At 43.1% G+C, this 22,097-nt stretch overlaps 1 protein-coding gene across 2 annotated transcripts in view; it reads right to left on the bottom strand.

Annotated features, from left to right (window-relative positions):
* LOC121514966 (filamin-C-like) overlaps positions 1-19,296 on the bottom strand; it is a 28,772-nt gene extending 9,476 nt beyond the window's left edge. The window contains exons 1-28 of one of the 2 annotated variants that reach the window (XM_041795448.1): positions 18,527-19,296; positions 13,736-13,984; positions 12,183-12,280; positions 10,458-10,608; positions 10,241-10,359; positions 10,076-10,153; positions 9,815-9,977; positions 9,524-9,724; positions 9,243-9,359; positions 8,480-8,617; positions 8,174-8,300; positions 7,948-8,084; positions 7,664-7,857; positions 5,902-6,015; positions 5,663-5,806; positions 5,374-5,497; positions 4,973-5,133; positions 4,792-4,882; positions 4,460-4,629; positions 4,230-4,347; positions 3,879-4,141; positions 3,163-3,760; positions 2,163-2,336; positions 1,255-1,417; positions 838-1,166; positions 604-727; positions 273-429; positions 3-192 (exon numbers count right to left, since the gene is read on the bottom strand). In XM_041795448.1, coding sequence (XP_041651382.1) covers positions 3-192; positions 273-429; positions 604-727; positions 838-1,166; positions 1,255-1,417; positions 2,163-2,336; positions 3,163-3,760; positions 3,879-4,141; positions 4,230-4,347; positions 4,460-4,629; positions 4,792-4,882; positions 4,973-5,133; positions 5,374-5,497; positions 5,663-5,806; positions 5,902-6,015; positions 7,664-7,857; positions 7,948-8,084; positions 8,174-8,300; positions 8,480-8,617; positions 9,243-9,359; positions 9,524-9,724; positions 9,815-9,977; positions 10,076-10,153; positions 10,241-10,359; positions 10,458-10,608; positions 12,183-12,280; positions 13,736-13,984; positions 18,527-18,902 — 5,068 coding nt within the window. In that variant the 5' untranslated portion in view covers positions 18,903-19,296. The remainder of the gene's footprint in view (positions 1-2; positions 193-272; positions 430-603; positions 728-837; positions 1,167-1,254; positions 1,418-2,162; positions 2,337-3,162; positions 3,761-3,878; positions 4,142-4,229; positions 4,348-4,459; positions 4,630-4,791; positions 4,883-4,972; positions 5,134-5,373; positions 5,498-5,662; positions 5,807-5,901; positions 6,016-7,663; positions 7,858-7,947; positions 8,085-8,173; positions 8,301-8,479; positions 8,618-9,242; positions 9,360-9,523; positions 9,725-9,814; positions 9,978-10,075; positions 10,154-10,240; positions 10,360-10,457; positions 10,609-12,182; positions 12,281-13,735; positions 13,985-18,526) is intronic. The other variant, XM_041795449.1, reaches the window with a different exon arrangement.
* Between the last annotated feature and the right edge of the window lie 2,801 nt (positions 19,297-22,097).

Raw genomic sequence — 22,097 nt, 5'->3', positions numbered from 1 at the left:
ACCTGTGACGCGACATTTGCTGGCGTCTCCTGTGGGAAGAGACTGGATGCGGTACGGGGAATAAGGGATCTCATCTCCTCCATATTTAATAGTGATGGTGTATGGGCCTGTAGAGTCAGGAACATAGGACACAGTGTAGGTGCCATCCCTGTTGTCCTGAATGGTGGCATTTTTTGGCTTGCCCTCCGGGTCCTGTCAACAGACAACAAATGTTTAATTTAGATGGTGGCATATGCTTTGGAAATGTTTGTACTAAAAGTAGCTTAACCCACCAGAATCTGCACAGTGAGCAGTCCCTCTCCAGCATCACGAGCATCGATAGTGAACTCGACTGGCAGGCTGGCTGACACGCCTTTCTTGTCTAGACCAGGGCCACTTGCGCGTACCTTACTGGCATCATGCCCAGGCTGAGACATTACCTTGAAAGGACTGTTGAAGAAGGAGAGATGTCAAGAGTAATTACTAAACCCAGTCCTACAAAAGAGAGAAGTGGGAGCAGTAAATCTGCTGAACTATATGTTTCTTCTTAAAGGTGGGAAGACAGAGCAGAGCTTTAATTAAGACATGTCTGCACATACTGCCTGGTTTGAATTCACACTATACCTGTGTGGGACCTCCTGATCTGCATACTTGACAGCCACGGTGTAAGGGCCATCCTGGGCTGGGGTGTAGTGAACTGTGTGGGTGCCATCACCATTATTCTTCACACCAGCTGGCTCCACAGTGCCTGAAAATGACATAATTATGAGATGATTCTGTATATATAGATTTTTTCTTTGTTTTTTTTTGCAAAAAAGTACACTAGGTGTGAGGTTTCAGTCATCAGCATGTTCTTACCTGATGGACCATAGAGTTTGACATCCAGTGGGGCCTGTCCTGCCTTAGTACAGTCTACCGTGAAAGTCTGAGGAACATGGGCTCTCACTCCAGCACCCAAACCCGGACCAGAGCACTTCACCTTGCTGGGATCCACAGGGTCCTTGACAGGTACACGGAATGGACTGCCAGGAATCGGCTGGCCTCCGTAATTAATGTTGACGTCGTAGTCTCCAGGAGTGAAGGGGATGTACTCCACGCTACAGCTGCCATCTTTGTTGTCTTTGCAGGAAATTTTGGCCTCTGAGGCTCCCTCAATAGTTAGGCCAAGGCCTCCAGTGCCAGCACCCCTGTGAGAGAATTCAGCACCTTTATTTTAACACAAATGTTTGAGTTCAGTCCTCTGAAGTTTCTCCTTTAAATGTGATCAAACAGTACCTGGTCTCCACTGTAAAGCAGTTAGGCTTGTTGGTAATTCCTCCCTCCAGACCTGGGCCAAAGGCACGGACTCGGGTTGGATCACACCCCTCCACAACGTTCACTCTAAATGGACTCTTTGGAGTGGGAGCATCATCATACAGCACCTCAATCAGATGTATTCCTGCACAAAAAAGACACCTCAGTTCAATATCTTACCTATCCAAGCAAGCAAATATTTTATATTTTACTACTTTACTTAATTGTAAGCTAAGCAAATCCCCTTTTAGGAAGATAAACATTTGTTTATTCATAAAAGACACCATCTACAGCACAGAAGCTCTGGTGCGCGTACAAGCAGCTACATCTGTTCCCTTTTCATTATTCTGTTACAACATTTCCTAACAGAGCCCTCTCAGTAGGCATATATGCCAGATTCCCATCCACACTGCTGTGATATTAGAGCATGTCTGGTGGTGGAGAAGTGCTCTGTGATCTCTTTGCTTTGTGTTATAGGTCTCTATTAATATCCCCTGTCACTCCCCTGCTGTATAGCTGTGTGCAGGCAGCCTTCAGCACACATACCTGCCTGGTTAAGAGCTTCTGTTCCAGAGCACCCTATTTATAAAACAGAGCCAGTCTGCCTTCCTGCTCTCTGCCCCTCACATCATTGCTCCAATGCATCATTCTGTATTTATACCCCTCTCTCGTTCTTTCTTTTCTATCTCTCCTGCTTTATTTCCAAATACTGCCCAGACCCAGCAGCACCTGTTAGAGGGCTCTGTCTGTCTTGTTCAGAAAGCCTGTCGATGTTAATTCCTCTTTCTTTGTGCAGGATATGTTGGCGTCATAGATCTTAAACACACAATTGTCATGTCAAGTAAGAATTCCTATTCCTCAAGGTGATAGCAAAAATCCTCCTCTCTTACCATCCTCAAATGCTGTGTACTCCACTCTGTAGGTGCCGTCTCCCTTGTCAGTGATGTAGGTGTCTGTGTTGGAGCCAGAGGGGTTGATAACGTGAACCTTTACATGACTTCCTCCAACCTTGTTGAGGGCGCGGGCATCAACAATGAAGTGGGTTGTGACTTCTCTGAGGACTCCTGGAAATGAAAAAAAGCCTTTCAAGTGATTTGTTTACAAGGATAAACAAGACTATGAGGGCTCTGTCATCACAAGACTTGACATTTAAAATTTTCTGAAACAGATTTAGAAGCTGCTCTCAAGCCTGTAAAAGCAGCACCACTGTGGGACAGATAGTGGTTAGATCATGCTCCATGAAAGTGGGAGGCCCGGGGTCAAGTCTGGCCCGTGGCCTTTCCCCACATGTCATTACTCACTCTTTCATCCCTGTTTCTGGCTCTATGCACTGTCTTCTCTCTCTATAAAGGCAAAAAAATCTAAGAGGACCTGGCTGCAGATCTCTATAGTGGGGCGCTTTGGGCTCATCTGTTGCAGACCTCTGTAATGTGGTGACCTTGACTGTGGGGTGGGAAATGGCGTACATTACCCAAGCCAGGACTAGAATGACATACTGAATGAATCAGAGGTTATGGTAATGGATTATTTTTCACAACAGCAGAATTTTATGAATAAAATCGTAAATTTACTGGGGCAGATAAATTTACATTTAACACACCACAAACTAAGGGAATCCCAAAGAGGGTAAGGGTAGGCACCCGAACACTTAAGGTGAGGTCCAAAAAGTTGAGGTCTCCCCATTGTAAAGGTCTAGAACAGATGAGCCCAGAACACCCCACCATAGAGGTCTGCAGCCAGATGTCACTCAAAAACGCCCCGATTTTCGATTCTGTCTTTTAACATCATGAAATACTGTAGCATCCATTAAAAACAGGATAAAGCTGGATCTCTGTATCCAGTGAATGGCCTGCTTCTCTTAAAAGTAAAGTCTTGTCTTAGTTTAATTACCTCTAGGCTCCACTCCTGGCCCGTAGACGTGCACCCCGGTGGTGTCGACTGAGGGCTCCACCTGTAGAACTTTGGGAAACTGTGGAATCATACGACCGCCATACTTGATGGTGATGGTGTGTGTCCCATGGAAGGGGGGGATGTAAGTGACAGAGAAGGTCCCCTCTGCTGTTTTCTGGATGTGCACCTCAGCCTTGACGCCGGTCTCAGACACGATCTCGATGGTGAGCTCAGCGTCGCCGGCTTGAGTACAGTCCACAGTGAAGGTTGCTGGTTCTCCTGCCTTAGCTCTCTCCAGGCCAGGCCCACTTGCGGTTACCTTGCCAGGGTCCAGAGCTGCACGCACTGCAGCTTTGAATGGGGATCCTGGGATGTGCTTCTCAGCAAACAAGATGTTGATGGCATACTCTCCAGGCTCAGTAGGCAGGTAGTTGACCGAGCATGTGCCGTCACCATTGTCCTGGCACTCGATCTTTGCCTCACAGGGACCCTCGACAGTCAGGCCCAGTCCACCTGCACCAGCACCTTTTGTGTCAATCGTGAATGGAGCTGGTTTACCCACAATGCCTCCTTTCAGACCTGGGCCGTAGGCGCGCACCTGTGATGCAAAAGCCAGGTCAGATTTCATTTGTTGCACTTTGAAACCTCAAAGATCAGCATGTTTCCAACATAAGGTTAAAAGTGGAGAACTACATTCAACTTTCATGAACTTTTACCTTTGAGGGATCAGCAGGCATGACTGCCTCAACCCCAAAGGGACTTCCCATCACTGGGTTGCCATCATAGCTGACATCAACCTTGTACTGCCCCTCCTCTGGGGGAATATACTTGACACTGTGAGTGCCTTTAGCTTTGTCTGATTCCAGTTTGCAAGGGATTGGTCTGCCAGAGGGTGACGTCATCTTCACACCTACATTGCCCTGCCCACCGGCGCCCTTCGTGTTCACAGTGAACTCTTGATCCTTTCCAACCTCCACTTCTGCAGAAAGGATTAACATGTAACACCTAAAGTGCTGAATTATTACACATAAAATGCAGAAATCAAGCAGTAGTTGCATATAACTTACTGTTTTCTAATCCCTCCACTTTCACCTTTCCGATATCGAGAGGTGGAGCCACTGTGATGTGGAAGGGGCTCTTTGGAATGGGATCGCCTCCATGAGTGACTGAAATTGCCATGTTCCCCTGAAAAAGCACAAAAGAAAGAATGAATATGGATTAAATTGGAGGCGTTTTCATGAATAATCCCTGTGTCCTGCTGTGATGTTAATGGGCTTCAAACCGAGGCGTACTGTACCTGTTGAAGAGCTGTGTACTTGACAGTGTAGGAGTAATCATGGTTATCGATGATCTCAAAGTCACGAACTGCCTCTCCTGGGCCTGATGCTGCAAAATGCACCTCAGGCTTGGCTTTACCAGCTCCTTTTGTGTAGATGGTGAAGTGGGTTGGAGTGCCCACCTCCACACCTGAAACACACGTGTTTTGTTAGTCCTGCCAGTCCTAGTCATATCAAAGCAGCAAGTATGACATCAAAGTATTGTAGTGGGCGATTGTTTCAAATGCAAACGCCTGTGAAGTCGGTGTGTGGTGTTTATGCCGTCTCTGTGTTTTGAGTCAGTGGATCTCACCTGTCTTATTGATTCCTGGGCCCTCTGCTCTCACTTTGCCTGCATCATGGGAAGGATCCACTTTGACTTTGAATGGGCTGATAGGAATTTCCTGACAAATCACAGATAAAACAATAATAAAAATAAACTCTGAAAGAAAAAAACTCATCTTTAAAAACTCATCTAGAAGCTGTCATCCTACCTGGTCGGCAAACAGCACCATGATTGTATATTTCCCCGCAGCGGGGGGAGTGTATTTGACAGTGAAGGTGTCATTGTCATTCTTGATGATGTCAAAGTCGATGTCTGCCTCAGCAGGGCCAACCACCCCTGGGGCACACTTGATTCCAATGCTGATGTCCCCTAATGGTGCATAGAAATGAGCACAGTTCACAAAGGTCAGACAAAAGCAGATGATCTGAATAAATAGAAGCTGTCACTCCAATGCCTAGAGCTTTATTACAAGTTCATTTCAGAAAAACTTTTCTCTAGCCGAACTTAACAGAGTGGTTTATTCTTTTTTTTCGCTGCTTTATATCCTCCAGCTCTCAAATCATACAGCACTAATTCCCTTAAAAGTCAACCGAGTCCACAAATGCTCACCTTGACCAGCCTCACCGCAGTCAACGGTGAAGTATGTCGGCTCATTAGCCTTGAGCCCGGTCTTCTCCACTCCAGGCCCATAGACTTTGACTTTGTCTGGATGAGAACCCTCTCCAACCAGCACCTAATGAATTCACAGGATACTTGAGGCAGAAGCAATCGATTGAAGCAGAACTATTGCAGTCCTCTTACTTTCTGGAGTATCATTAAATTAAGTTAGCGTAATTTAAAGTGCAGCACAGTTATGTGTATGTGTGTGCTTGTGTGCATCCACGGCCATGTGTCTTACTCTGAAGGGGCTGTTGGGCACATTGACCTCCCCCCAAGTGATGATGATGGTGTGTTTGATGGGCTTGACAGGAGTGTACACACATAGAAAGGTGCCATCTCCCTTGTCAGTAATCTTGATGTTGATGGTGCTGCCTTCGGCGTCCTGAGTGGATACAAAACCATGTCAGCTCCCATCTGTATGGCAACATGCAATATAAATGATGTGATCCTATAAATAAACAATGAAAGTCTCCATACCTGTGCGTAGATCTTGAGGTGACCCTTCCCTGCCATGCGGGCATCAATGGTAAACTCGGTTGGTTTGTTCACAATGACACCAGTCGGCTTCAGTCCTGGACCAAAGGCTTTTACCTGCAACATTTTGTCATTGTTTTTTTTATCTTTACTTTAGTACAAAATACTCAACCATTATAACTTGTACACTTAAAAGGTTGTCAAAAATGTATATGTCATGCTCTTAGATGCATTGGATGATAAAGTATCTGTCATTTCAAGCTTTGAAAAAATACATCTCTTTAATTAGACATGTGCTGGAGATGAACAAAATCATCTGAAATTTCTGGCAGACGCCAGCACCAACACCTTGGCAGTTGGAAACATAAATATTTGTTCAATGAAATCAGTGTGCAGGAGTTAGCTGGCAATTTTTTGATAATTACAAAAAGAAATATTGGATACCTAGGACTTTACTACATGTTGTTTTAGTTTTTCTAATGCGTTAATTGTAATTAATTGTGCATTAATTTTTGTAACTGTACTAATCACATGCTTCAGCACACTGATTAAGCCACTGACAGTGTCCCTGCAGCCAAAAACTCACAGACAGCTCAGTGGACAAGTCAGAAGTCATGTACAACCTGTTTTTAAACATGTTTTTACCATCCTCTTATTTCTTTTTTTCAATCCATATCAAGTTTCTTTTTCTGTTGATAAATTCATGTCATAATCTTCAATCTACTCTAAGTTTCTTAAAAAATTAAATTAGGTCTGTATCCAATCAGGAAGTCATCTACTCTTAGTTAAAGAGCATTAAGTAATCCAACTGAAACCAAAAAATGTTTTTTGTTTCTTTTAATACATATTTAAGGCTTTGTGTCTTTATTCAGAGTGGAAGACAGTGGAAAGAGACAAAACAGGGATGAAAGTGAGGGAGAGACATGTGGGAAGGTAGCCACAGGCCAGACTTGAACCCAGGCTGCCCACGTATATGGGGCACTACTTTACAGCTAGGCCATATGTGGCCCATAAAAACAGTTCTGAATGGAAAATATTGGGTTTTCAAAATTGGGAGATTAAAAGTGATTGACTACAGAAATTCTGAGATTAAATCAAGCATACATTGTTCATTCAGGCAGGCCACAGAGTCAAGCACTGAAATCTCGCAAGCCTTCGTCACTTGGCAGCCAGCTGATTCATTTTAGGAACACTACTGGCTAGTTGCACTCCTGCAGCCATATTTAAACTTCTGAAGCCTGGCCCTGCTTTGCTGCTCCCTCTGCAAGCTGCTTCCTGCAACCCTACTCCACCCCAGCTCCTCCTTTATTCTGCTTCTGACTTAATCAGTGACATTCTGTTGTCACTGATGCCTGCTCTGCTCTCTGTTTATTGCTGCATCTCTCTAACTGCCTAAGGCTTTCCTTATAGGCACAGGAAAGGTAGGAGCATGTGCTGTTCCTTCTTGATGCTTTCCACGTAGGCTCATGGAGGGGCAGGAGGATCACAGAACAGCCACTCGCCGAATATAAATAAGGGCAATAACTGCAATTCAATAACTGCCAACACATAATATCATTTAGAACCGCAAAGCATGTGGGATTTTTGACAAAGTGGCCCTGACTTAATTGCAGTTATCTCAGAATTCGTGTTGCTAGACTTGATTTAAAATTTGAATCATTTTGACAGCCCTAGTTTTTACTAGCAGCATCTAAGAGTCTTATATTCCATTATTATGACAACTCTACTTCTAAGAATTGTTTAATATAAATTTAAAAGGAATTACCTTCTCAGGGAAGACATCATTTGCCGCTGGGAGGATGTGGGCGATAAACGGACTGTCCTTGATGTCCTCGTCGTCACAGATGACATGGACAGCATAGTCACCAGGCTCAGTGGGCCAGTAGCGCACATCACAGGACCCGTCGCCCTTATCATCACACTCAATTTTAGCCTGTGATGGTCCCTCGATGGAGAAACCTGAACATCACAGGAATTTAAACAGTCAGCTCTCTCATTTAGAATTCATAAAGAATTCATCCTTCTTTGTATCACCTGCACATAACTCACCTAATGTTCCAACTTCAGTGCCGATGGCCTCTACCACAAAATCAGCAGATTTTCCAACCATGCCAGTCTTGAGACCAGGACCCCAGGCTCTCACCTTCTGAAAACCTGCCTCTGGTCCAACCTCCACCTCAAAGGGACTGTAGCACACAAAAATACAGAACATTAACTGGTGAGGAAGTGAATGTGCTTTGTTAATGAACAGCTAAGGGCAGAAATAGGAGTGTACCTGCGTGGGATGGGTTGGCCTCCCCAGGTGATGCTGACTGTATATTTACCTGGCTTGAGGGGCAAATATTCACACTCATACACACCGTTTCCTGCATCTCGCACTTTTACTTTCTCCTCTGCTCCAGCTGAGGATGAATAATGCAGACAATATGGATTATTTTCAAGTCAAAGTAATGTTTGTTATGTTTAGTGCTTTATTATATGCCTGTTTCAAAGCTTCCTTTACTCAAAAACCCAAACAGGAAATAGTTCCAAAAATGTAGGAGGACGAGCGATGCAGAAGAGAGAGGGCTGTCTGACTCACTTGGTCCTTTGACTGAGACGTTGAGCGTTCCGCTGCCAGCTCCCTTGGTGAAGACTTTGAAGTCTGCAACCTCCTTTACTCTCACGCCTTTAGGCTGAAGGCCTCTGCCTGTAGCTCTGCAGGCATTTGGGTTTATGGCTGAAATGAATGACAACAAGTGTGAAAACAGAAATATTTAACAAAGCAAAGGCAACTGAGAGTAGCCAGCAGTTGACAGCAATGTTAGTGGCAAAGACGAGAAAATATCCAATTCATGAGGGATTCCTTAAAGGTTGACTGACAGAACCTGTAAATGAGAATGATGCTTTTTGCTGCACATCCAACACAAAGTGCAGACTGTTGAAAAGGATATTGACACATTTGAGAGCACCAAGGGAGCATCTGACAACATTTCAGTCACTCTGAAATGTTGACTGCAGGCTTTGACTGAATGCTGGCTGATGCAAATTCAGACAAGATAAAAACAAACATGTCAACAGCACAAGCTCAGATATTTAACAGAACAAAGTAGACAGAAATGCAGAGTGGGACAATCCATAAACTATCTGACAACATTGCATCTCATTTTTCTCTGAACATGAACTAAACCATCATGCTGCAAGATGCAAGAAGATGGAGCAGGCGACCAAGCACGGCCCTGAGCCGCGGCACCCTAATCTTAGAGAGCAGAAAGTTTGGCATCTGCAAGATGCAGCATAAGAAAAGGTTGTTTAAGATCTGGCTGAGCATTTGGCACAGGCTCCTTCCAGCAGGCTATACTAACTTGGGCGGCCAGGTTTTGTAGGGGGTACCCCCTGTCCCCCTTTCCCTCCAGGAGGGGTGAGCACTGACTGAGGGACTATCTGCAGTGGGGCTCCCGCAGAAGGAGCAATTGGTGGAGCTAGAAACGACAGATAGGAAGGGTTATGGTCTAAACTTGGAGGCTGTTCCCAGGGAAAACAAAGATGACAGAAGATTGTGACAAATAGATAACCCTGACACTAACAGCACGCTAAGAAATCTGATTTGTCTGGCAGTAATTTACAGCACAGACAGATGGCTCACCCTCTGCAATGTTGACAGTAAAAGGGCTCTTGGGGATCTCCTGGCCTGCAAACAGAACATGGATCTTGTGAGGTCCCTCCAGCACAGGGCGGTAAGTGCAGCGGAAAACACTGTTGCCTTTATTCTCCAGGATGAGCTCAACTGTGTCCTTTTTGCCCTGAGGGTCGACGATGACCACACTAACATCACCATTACCAGCACCTAATGAGATAAGCAAAATAATCAGTCATCACTTGTAAAAGTAGGTTTTTTGCTCTATATATCTAAAAGGGTTGAATTTTCCATACTGACCAGCTGTATAGATGTCAAAGTAGGTAGGCTTGTTGGCCACATTGCCAGTGGGCTCCAGACCTGGGCCCCTGGCATGGACTTTGCTGGGGTCACCCATGTCCTTTGCTACATTCACTGTGTAGGGGCTCTTGTCGATGTCCTGACCAGCAAACAGGACTTTCACCTAAGAGGGAAAAGGTAAATAAGTTTAAGAGAGCCTTTCTTATGGCATTATTTGTGTAGAATTAAAGTGCATCAAGTAAATAAATATGCAAGGTTTACCTTGTGTACACCTTCAACTTTAGGAACATAGGTGACGGTGTAGGTTCTGTTTTTGTCCTTGTTGGGTTTAACTTTAGCCTAGAGAATGAGAATAACAAGTTAGAAAAAACTGATGCTTAACTTTGAGGTGGGGCATCATTGGTTTGCACTCCAAATGTAACATGCCTCCTCCTTGTGTCCCTCAGGGTCCTCCACATAGACCAGGACCTCACCGCTGCCAGCCTCCAGAGTTTCCACAGTGAACACTGCTGGTTTTAGCACTTTGTTGCCATGAGGCTCAATACCTATGTTGTAAATACAGAGGAACATTAGAGTATTCATGAGATTCTGCTGCTACTTCAACCGTTGCAGACAGTTCAGGTACGCAAGTCTGGATACCCACCAGGTCCATAGGCTTTAGCCTTGTCTGGGAAAAGCTGTTTGGGTTTGAGAGGAGCTCCAGGCTTCAGTTTTGCCTTAGGAAACTGAGACAGGTAAGTCATCACTGAGTGCTCGTCCACATCTGGGTCCACGATTTCCTCAGGGGCGATCACCTACAGCGTGGAAAGACAAGAAGCACAACAGGTGTCAGCTGGCTTAATAGAAAAAATACATAAAGTGTCAATTAGACGGTGTTCACGAAACTCTTTAAAAGTGTCATAGAAAGGTAATGTATGCTGATGAAAATGTGCTCTCTGCATCCTTTAGAGCACCTAAATTCACAGGTGGGAAGTCTAACTCTGGGAAAGTTCACTCATGGTGCATATGTGTGTCTCACATAAAAAACAATCCACCAGAAATATGAGCAAATAAACCCCTGCAGGAATCACTGTACAACAGGAAACCCCCAAACACAACTAAACGCATAAACAAACACAAATAAACACTCTACCCAAAGGGCATGATGAAGAACATCAGCTGTTTTGGGATGTAGTGTGGCAGTATTCTCTGGCTATGTGTGATTATGTAGTCAACAGAGGTGGAAAAAGTACAAGAGTATTGTACAAAAAAGTACAGTTACTCTGGTTAAAATGTACTTAAGTAGAAGAAAATGTACTAATTTCAAAATGTACTCAAAAAAGTGCATGCAACCAAAAACACTACTCAATTACAGCAATTTGAGTAAATGTAATTAGTTACTTTCCACCCCTGCCATTGATACACCATATCCTGATTGATTTTAAAATGCTGTATTTTATTTATTAAAAGGGTATAGTCACTCTTAATACCATTTTACCCTCTTAAGGGAACTTAAATAGGATTTAAAAAAGGATTAAACCTAGTTTTCCCCCAACCTTTGACTCCTCTCTCTCTTTCAGTACTTGTTTGCCCGCCTATCACACAGTGGCACAAAGCCATGCTCGACGCTAGTTATATTTAACCCCAGGACAGCGGGGTTAAGGATTGTTGCCTTCAATAAGCCAGGCAGGGGGGATTTATCCTGAGCCAGACCTCTCCCACATCTCCTTAACACCACCACACAAGAATCTGCCCCCCCTCAGCTCTGCAGAGCCATGACATACACCCCATGGCTATCCCACCAATGCTAAGCCACATGGAGAATAGCTAACCCTGTGTCTTAGACAAACAAGTAAACAAGCAGCATAGTGCACATTACATGACGGAGACTCAGGGATGCACAAATGGGACTGGAAAAAACTCTGGCTCTGTTCACATTGATATTCTGAGCAGCATGTGCATATTTACACCTCTGTATCATCGGCTGGCTCCAAAGGTGTTAAGAAATCTCTCACATCCACAAATTCACAAATCTACTAAATACTATTCTACAAAACGCACTTACTAAGAGCTACACTACAGTAAATGGAAATATTAGAAGTGAGCTGGGAAATAAATATTTCATGACACCCCTCCAGCTTGATTTCTCTGGAAAAACACTGGGCTTCATAACATGCGCAGTATACTGCCTGTTTTCAGTTCAGTGCTGTCTCACAGGGGTATGTACATGTGGTGAGGCATGTTTGTATTTGCATCTTCGTCTTGCTTTAAACTGCTCAGAACTGAGGATAATGAGCTAGTTTGCTCATCAGAAAGCAGACACCTGCTGTTTTTAAGTTGAGCTAAAGCTAACTGCACAGCACTTAGTGACTTCTCTCTTGCATCTTACCTGAGGCACGCCCAACCAGTCGTCAGCCTGCTGCATGGCTTCTTTGGCATTCTGCACAGGCTTGTTTGGGTCCCACTCCGCCCAATCAGGACACAACCCTAACAGAACGAAAGCAGGGTTAGAATTTTGCACACAAATTCAGCACTGCAGTTTCTATAATAAGGCCACTTGGGCTGTCACTACTATCTGCCCAACACCTCCAGCCACAATGTGGCATGACCTTACCCACGCTGCTTTGCTCCTGTGAATGAAGAAAATGAAGGTCTCTCGCCTGTTTAAAATAAACAACCTCCAGACGCTCTTAACACTTTCTCTGAAGCTAATGCTAACCTGCGGGCTGCTAATGCCTAAATTGGATTAGTGTTGGCGAAGAAAGGCCACTCACTTAAAAGACCCGTACAGGTGCCTCACAGAATACTATTATCCCATTAATAGAGGCACAGGACAAGAGCATTAACAGGGTGGGGTTTTACTCGCGTCTTAATGTGTAGTGATATCACAGGGAAAAAATTACAAAGCTGTCATTTGGGAGGGACCAGGGTTGGCCGTTTCAGATGTGGACCATTGGATTCAAGCACCATGACACTTTAAACACTCTTAATGCAACATTATTGTTAAAACAGAGAGGGGCACATGTTTGCATTAATTGCTAACATAAGAAGAAATTAACCACAGATGCATGTATACATACCTATCAGATTTTAAAAAGCAGAATTTGTAGCTCTCAGCCTGTCAAAAACAATATTAACTAAGTCCTGATCAAGCCAATTAACTTGTTTTGTGCAGAAATCTTGTGTTTCTTTGGAGGTAGTTTCGTCAGTCACCCTGCTGTTTGGTATTAGCTGATGAAACAGCAGAACCTTGTATGGTCAGTGTTGCAGCACCGTGTTTGAAAGATGCGTCTGCTCGAATCAATGCCTCATGTAAACACAGTTAAACACATTGCTCTACTTTCCTTTCTACTCCTCCACCTTTCTCTCTAAAAAGTGAGGAAAAACACCCTCTGATGTTCATTGTGGATGCAGAAGCTTGATCTGGCAGCAACTCAAACTATGGTCCTCGGATCTGTGGCTTAGGCACCTCCCTGTGACAGATCACTCTGCATTTTGATGTGAGGCCAAGCATCCCCCTTGACAGAAGAGGAGGAATGGTGCCCAAATTTGGGGGTGTTGTGTGGCAGCAGGGCTATAAACACTAAAGCCAGGCTTGAAACAGTGAGAGTGAAAGCTTCAGTCATTGTGGGACAGCTGGAGGGGACGTCCTCCGGCCATAAGTGACCCACCGCCACTACCTGGTTCCCAGAGTGAGATTACTTTGGCTGACATCTGAATCTGAATCTGCCTTCATGTTTGTATCTGTGTTCACTCCAAATTGTGTGAGACATACACCCCTGTGTTCTAACTGGGGCGCAAAGGAGACAAATTCTCCTGAGGAGGGGATAGAGTTTCTGACACACTGACTGACGCATGCCTGACCTCGGCCGCCATAGCAACCAAGGAAAATGTCCACACACAAGAAGCCTTTTTACATTCTGACTCAGCACTCACACTTACCAGGGGCACAGTTGTCCACCAGAGCTCCCAGGGCTTTTCCATCCCGCCAGTCACGGTTGAAGTTGTTGATGGGCAGCTGGGGCACCTTGTTCTGTATCCAGCCCAACAAGCGCTGTTTGGGGGTCAGCTTCTTTGCCTCCTCGTCATCCTCGTCGTCCCACATGGGCATGGAGATAGAGTAGTGGAGGATAAGGGTCCAGATAAGACCCAGAATCAGCTTTAGATTCCCATCCACGATGGCTTTACTATCTGTATTCGGACAGTGGAGAACACAGGAAACATGAGGATTTATAACTTTGAAAAGTTCTCATCACGCACCAGTCCTACAGTCAGGGCTGCCCACAGAACAGGCTTGGCCCCTGTAAAAAAACAGAGAATGGACCCTCCCAGTTGTGATTTATTGATAATGTCAATGTGCATGCATGTCAAATAAGTAGCATTGGTGCTAGTGTCCTGGCTAACAGTTACCTCATACATACATATACCTGAAAGTGAATTACACTATTCCAGGGGTCTGATATTGAAATTGTTTACCTGTGCTGCTTTTTAAACCCTTTTCATCATTTTCCCATCCATTATTGCTACTTCATTTTGCCACTTTTAACTAATTTTGCTGTTTATTGCACTTTTTTGCCACTTTATGCCCATTTGTGCCACTTTCCATCAATTTTTATCCATTTCTGCTGTTTGCCCATTTCTGCCATAGGCCTTTTTTTTGGCAGTTTTATCCCGTTTTCACATATTTTTACCAATTTGTGCCACTATTTTGCTACTCTTTTTTCATGTTTGCTACTATTTGTTCATTTTTGCCACTATTTTGCTACTCTTTGTTTATCTTTGCCACTATTTTGCTACTCTTTGTTTATCTTTGCCACTATTTTGCTCCTCTTTGTTCATTTTTGCCACTATTTTGCTACTTTGTTTATTTTTGCCACTTTATTTCCATTTTTACTACTTGTTACCTATTTTTGCTGTTTTTTGCCCATTTTTGCTACTTTTCAGCCATGCCACTTCTATTGACACTTTTAACTTTTTTTGCATTTTTTTTTTATTATCTTATTGTTTTCCATTAAATTTGTTTACTTTTTTCTGCTCTTTTCCGGCATATTGACGTTTTTGTACATTAGGGCCCTACTATGAAGCCTGACATTAGTTTTCTAATTGTTTAGTTCAGAATTGTCAACATCACCAATATAAAGATAATTCTTTTTTAAGAAAAAAGGGTTTACATTTTTACAAAGGCTATATTATACTATAGCATAAATAATAATTTTTGCTCTGATTTTATTCAAGTTAGAAATAAAATATCATGATTTTGCTGACCGTAATGGGCCCCAGCCATGCCTGCAGTGCTTGTTTGTACGCTAGTTGCTAATTTTGTATTCTTAAAGGGCCCTACAAGACCATTAAAGCTTAAGAATAAGACATTAAAACCCCCCAACTTATTAGGCATGTTACATGTGATGAATTATTCTTCCCTTGCTGTTCTGCAGAGATGTCCAGGCTATTCTGAGTGGAAATATAAACAATGATGATTGACTGCTGAGGAGACAAGAATCTAATGCTCCTCACTGCTTCCCCGGAGCCCCTTCTCTCTCAGACAGCTGTCTGGCTGAGGACCCCTGACAATCTGTCATCCAGTCACAATGCGACTGTGCAGACAGTGACAGCTGAGGATATGTGGAAGTGGATCCCTCTCTGCATAAATACCACTCGGATTTCAATTACCTCCCAAACTTGTAGCGCTGGAGTGCGATAAATCACGCAGAAGCAGATTAGATCCTTTGACAGCGCGCATGCGGCTCATTTCCTGACTTTCTCCGAGGAAAAGTCGTCAACTCAGCCATTTTAAACTCACTCTAATTTGGACATTTTAGCCATTTAAGCCAAAGAACCTCTGAGGAAAGTTAGATTTTAAAGTTGCATCGACTAATCTGTCGCGATACACTCCTGTTAATTCAGTAAGACTTTAATAAGAGGGGGACTTTGGTGCTATTTGTTTATCAAAGGGCAGTGTGACTGAGCTTGATTCTCTTCTCATAGGTCAGAGCCTCCTGTCAGCGTGTGATGTTTGATGTGTCACGGTTTGACTTGCACAGACAGTTGGCACAATGTGGTATGATATGGTTTTGATCCTGTGACACATGTGCAGCTAATCCTATGGAGATTTATTTTTGTGTCTCTGGGTCACTGTGATGAGACAGGGACATTATCTTAAGAGGGCTGCATTGACCCACTTGAGCTGCACGGAGGGAAAAGGGTGTTAGGAAGTGAAACACCAGGACTTCTGTTATCACGCCCTGCTTCTGTCAAAATAGTCTGACCTAGTGGGTTTGTGTACACCTGGGACAACTATTCCAGACACATACTAACATTTTTAATCTTAAACACACTTTCCTGGACACATACTTTCAGGTAAAAGCTGGGGCTTTGACCTTAGCCCCTCTTGGGATTTGAGATTACCACTGAGAGGCTCCAGCAATATAATAACACAAGCCTAAAAGAGATGGACACACTTTGGCCTTCACAGTCTGGCGGCCAAAGCCTCAGCCACGCCGGGAATTTCACTCAAGTGTGTGGCGGCATCATTAGTCACCAAAACAGAAAAAATACTTTGTCAAAATGTTAATAACTTTTCTGCTGTGTGAGTTGTGGGGTTGTCTACAGGTGCATAATTAGGCCATAACTCTTCATCTTACAGTACTTGTACTCTCCATAATAGATTTCTCCTTGAATATCTCTAAGAGGTGGCATTCTGGTGGAGTAAAGCGTGCCTCTGGTGACTTTGTGGATGTGACAGATATCCACAACAATTTATTGTAGCTTCAGCTTTCTGTTCCACAGTCTGATCCCCCAAAATCCCAGCGGAGTTAATCCTCACCTCGCAGGAGTTTCTGCTGCCTCTCTGCAGACAGCAATAGGCTGTCAACCCAGAGCCCCAGTGAGTTGTTCAGACCCCTGACCTTTAGAGAAAAAGCGTGTATGTGTGCCTGTCTGCTTGTGTTGTGTGACGAAGCTGCCCACATATATAACTTGCATCATTCTCATTAGCACGGTCCTAGTGAATTTCCAGCCTGTGTTGCTGCTGCAGGAGAATCTTAAAGCTCTTGTAAGGAGTTTTAGCTGGTTAGGAAATGGAATGTATTTGATGCTGTTGCCTCAGTATGAACCACTAAAGCAAACAAGGCCATTGTTATGACGACTGACTATTTATTTATGGTTATTTTCGTGTCTAAATACATTGCTGCTGCAGGGTAGGTGTAAGATGGAGCCATTAACAGAATGCTTCAGAAACTACTTCATTTCTGCTTTCCTAAGGATTCTGTATATGTGATTCATTCTGCTCTTAAAAGAAAGCAAAAAAAATGCAACAAAAATGCAACTTAAAGCTCCTGTGAGCAGCAGTCAAATCTGGCACCCCATGTGGACGAAAAGGCCATAATTACTATATCTATAATCCTGCACTTGTTTAAGATTTTTTTTTACCTACAGCTTTGTTTTAACAGTCAATGTTTTCATTCCTTGGGGATATTTATTGTGGAAAATGTATTCAGTGTTTCAGCAGTGACACCTACCCCATGTCAGCAGTTTCTAGAGTTGAAATAACAAAGAAATAGTCAGTCTTATTGGTAATGATCATCTTCTCTTTGGTAGGTCATATAGAGTTATCAAAATTCATTTCAAAGTGTTTCATAATTAGTCAAAAATTTCTTACAGGAGCTTTAAAAAACAATTCAAGCTGTAAATGTAAGAGGCCCACAGTGGGCGTTGAGCTTATGTTGATGATTGATGGTTCAGTGGTTTACATCGCTGACTCTGGTACAGGAGAACAGGGGCTGGAATCCTGGTCAGGACATGTCCAGTGTGGGCTCTTGGGTAAGGCTCTTGACATCATGAACAACTGTTCTAATATACATTGCTTTGGACAAAAAACATCTGCTAAATTAGTGGTTCCCAACCATTTTTCCTATGAGCCCGCCAAGAGACCAACACGAATAATTGTTGACACATTGTTGCTAAAAATCAACATTGACTTAATTGTTTCATTATTAAACCTCAAGAAAATGGCTCTATAGGATTTTTTCTGGCCAAAAGACCATTGTATAAACCTGTTAAGTGTTGTATCATGATTTTACTTCATATGTGCAAATCTCATTTTGACAGCTTCAGAGTAGGCCAAACCTTGCGGCCCCCTCTGAGATCTTTGGCGCTTCTTCTAGGGGGTCCCAGACCCCAGGTTGGAAACCACTGTGCTGAATGACAGTGTGGCATTGTAACAGGACAAAATCAGTAAAGAGAGCTGTTGCTTTGTCCATAGGGGATGGGGGGGGCAAAATCAAGCTCACAATGCATACTCTGATGCAAAACACTTATGTGTACATACATGTTTTCTTTTTGTTTGTTTGTGTGTGTGTATATATATATATATATATATATATATATATATATATATATATATATATATATATAAAACAATAAGATACCTCTATTCTATGCTATTCAGTCACCAGGCCTTAGCCCTGACACAAGTCAGTGACCACAGTGGCACCTCTGCTCCAACTTTCCAATAAGCTGTTGACCTCAGCTCAGTGCTGCTTTCCAGAGGCCTGTGAACATCTCACCTGACAGATAACACACCAACACAGCAGCTACACAATGTGTATGTGTTTGTGAAGATATCAGCGCTATCTGAATAATATGTGTCAGTTATTTTAAAACTACTCTCCATCTGTAACTTTTCATGTGTGCATAGCACTGCTGTTTTTGCATGAGAGGTGAAGTGTCACTCACCTATTGAGACCAGTTTGATGTGTTCTCTGTCCAGGAACTCCAGTGCCACTGAGACATTTTCCAGTTGCATCTGCCTGAAGTTGGGTCTGTTGTGGTGCTTTCTGTACATTTTCTTCTGGCTCAAAACTTCCAAGAGTGAAATGAGCTTCAGGCCATCACTGAAATCCTTCTGCAGGTCGACGATGGTCTTGTTGACGCACTTGAGGTGCTCGTTGCACCACCTGGTGAAGGTGTTCTGCTGGATCTTCTTCCATGGCGCGTCCTCGGCCAGGTCCTTCTCCGTGGCTGGCATCTCGTCGTCCTCCTCTTCCCCAAACTCGGTGCCCTGGTAGTACTGTGGAGGCAGCTGGTCCTCGCCGTAGTTATTGCTCATCATGGTTACTTTTTCGTCGTCCACTTTTATACCTCGGTGGCACTCGCTCGGCAGGCGCAGAAAACTTTTCGCAGGTCGGTGGCAAGCGCGCGCTCAGTTCAAACTTGGAGGAGTTTAAAGAAGCAGCTCGGGGATTTTTCGGATGTACTCGTGAAGAAGCCGCGTGTGACGGGACAGTGATGGATGAAATGATCCGATTCACTGTGAGCGAGGCAGCTGGTCGTCCGCTTTTTTTTTTTAATTGGCACCCTCTTGGTAAGTCGTTCCTTTCTTTATGGCCTCGAGTAGAGTTTTTGAAAAATGGAGTTTGGAGCTGGAGCAGCAGTGTGAGACTTGACTCTTAAGCGTGTGTAACTTGACTGTTGAGCGTGGAAAGAGTTTGGTTTATAAAGGAGCCTGGGCCGCGTCACTCAGCCTCTGTGATCATAGTCTATTTGCTCATCCGTAAGGATAACGGGAGTCGGGGTCGGTTTACGCGGAGGAGGGGGCAGTGATTGGACAGACCCCGAGCAGCGTATCATCCGTATTTTTAGGCGCTCCTATTTGGGAGTCTGGGGGCTGAACGATTGTTGAGAATGTGTGTCACACTCAGGGTCCAAGCTGCTGAACAATTGAGCTAAGAAAAGAAGGTGAGATGTGCAGCCCCCTGGGCCTCTGTCTCAATAAGTTGTTTTCCTCTAAAGGATTATTACCGTAAAGTAGGCTTTTTAGCACATAAAATTCCATCACACAGGCCCTAGCGAGGAACATTTTCAGGATGAGGTCACCCTGATAAAGATGAAGCAACTGCATTACGTGTGTTTCACAGCTATCTGCCACCCATGGGTGAAATGCAATTCTAAGCAGAGTTGCAAAGGTCAACACCAGCTGTGGAGAGGTTAAAGGAGTATAATTGAGTTTAAGGAAAACCGGTTAATTAGAATTTTGGCTGAAAATGGTGTCATATATCTGCACCATCAGCTAAAAATATGTAATTATATGTGTTCAGTTATTTTAAAGCAGTTTTGGACTCAAGGTGTTTGAGGGGCAGGGGCGAGAATAATAAAAGGGCACCTGCTCCCAAAAATGTTCATATATTTATTATAAAATAATCAGTAACCCTGGTTAAGATTAAATTATTTTTATTATGTGGTCAGTGAGAAGACAGGTGTGGGATTATCAATTATTAAACCTTTGTCACAAATAAATATATGGAGTTAATCTGATCACAACAACGACTCAACAGACATAGAGTCAGATAACAGTTTTTATGTAACAAGCACCTTAGCCCTGCTTTATGTAAAATATCCTGTATCATCTTGCTGCTCCAATACTGCTCACGGTGGTAAAATGACTCAACTCATATGCACATTTAAATTTACTTAGTGGTCTCAGATACTGTATGAAAGCTCTCTGTGGTAAAACCTTGTACCTCATGCAAAATTGTACTAATGAATGTATTTACTGAATTGAAATACTGTAAGAAAACTCACTGTGGTAAAATGACTCCCAGCATATACACATTTGCGTAAATAATCTATTGACTGTAATCAAAAACTATAAGAAAGCTCACTGTGGTAAAATGAATCAACTCATATTCATATCTGCATAATTAATCTATTTACTGTATTCAAATACTGTGGGGGAGCTCACTGTGGTAAAATGAATCAACTCATATGCATATCTGCATAATTAATCGATTTACTGTATTCAAATACTGTGGGGAAGCTCACTGTGGTAAAATGAATCAACTCATATGCACATATACACTACTTAATCTATGTATTATACCCAAATACAGTTATAAAACTCACTGTGGTAAAACCCCTCACCTCATATGCAAATTTACACTAATGCATCTATTTACTGTACTCAAATATTGTATGAAAACTCACTGTGGTAAAATTACTCAACTCCTATGCATATTTGCACTTCCTATTGTATTTACTGAACTCATGCTGTAAGGCAGCTCTCTGTAGTAAAATGCCTCACCTCATATTCACATTTGTACTAATTAATCTAATTATCGTACACAAATGCTGTAGGAAAGCTCACTCCGGTAAAAGGCCTCACCTTATATATACATTAACCTATTAATTAACCTATTTACAGCACTCAAATACTGTTAAAAAGCTTGCTGTGGTAAAATGCCTCACCTCATATTCACATTTGTACTTATTACTCTATATAAGGAGGGGATGGTGGTTCCTGACAGTAAACCAGGAACCACTTACTGAATTTGTCTGCAAAACGGACACCCCAAAGTTGACCTTATTTGATTTTTCTATCAAATTAGTGCCCTTCAGCAGTGGTTGCCTGCTGCTCCAGCCTCAGCACCCACCATCGATTCCTTAATGAAAAATCAGGACCCAAATTTGGTGGTTAAATGCCTTACCTCTTATGCATATTTGCATTAATTAATCTATTAACTGAAAAGGGTACCTTCCAGTGGTCAAAGCCTGAAAGTTAAAAGTAATCTCAAGAAGCTGCAGTAGCTTGCTGCATGTTAGCTTGTGTATCTTTTGTGTCCTGTTGCTGCCACAGGACAAATTTCCTTCAGGATGGTTGTAAAGTTGAAGTTTAAGAGCCATTAAGTTAATTGTCAATATGTAAAGCCCATTTTAGACTTTTATGATGGCTTGTTTTAGGATTCGACTTCTCCTTGGGTGATTAATAATATGTCAACATTCAGTTTTTAATGTTTTAGAAGAGTTTTTATTCTAGAAAAAAACAGAATGACTCCCTGGATTTTCTGGAAACAAATTAGTGGCACCTCTGTTTCAGTTCAGTGACAACATGACAGCACCCATTGACTGAAGATGAGGCCGTGTATAGAAATACACCGGGACAGTTGTCACTGTGTACAAAGCAAAATCAATCTTCTTACTATATACAAAATGAGTCATTTCTGACAAATAGCATGTTTGCTGCAGGTTCAGGAGCTGTGCTGGTGCTGTGACTCAGCATTAGGTGACATGGCAGTGACACCAGATGCCAGCACCCTTTTTGATGGAGTCGTGGGAGGTAAGAATAACGGTGACACACACAGTCGGCATTCTCAGGATACTCAGTGGGGACACTGCAGCCAGAGTCCCAATGTTTATCAGCCACCATGTAATCAGACCCTGGAGTATTTTTCTTCTGTCTCTGATGAGACTGTAATATGGATTTGTTTTTTAATTTAACCTTTATTTTACCAGGAATGTTCCCATCAAAATA

This window comes from Cheilinus undulatus, linkage group 9 (assembly GCF_018320785.1).
Source record: "Cheilinus undulatus linkage group 9, ASM1832078v1, whole genome shotgun sequence".
Classification (NCBI taxonomy): Eukaryota; Metazoa; Chordata; class Actinopteri; order Labriformes; family Labridae; genus Cheilinus; species Cheilinus undulatus.
Note: the sequence above shows the minus strand (reverse complement) of the source record. Positions and strands in the feature narration are given on the sequence as shown.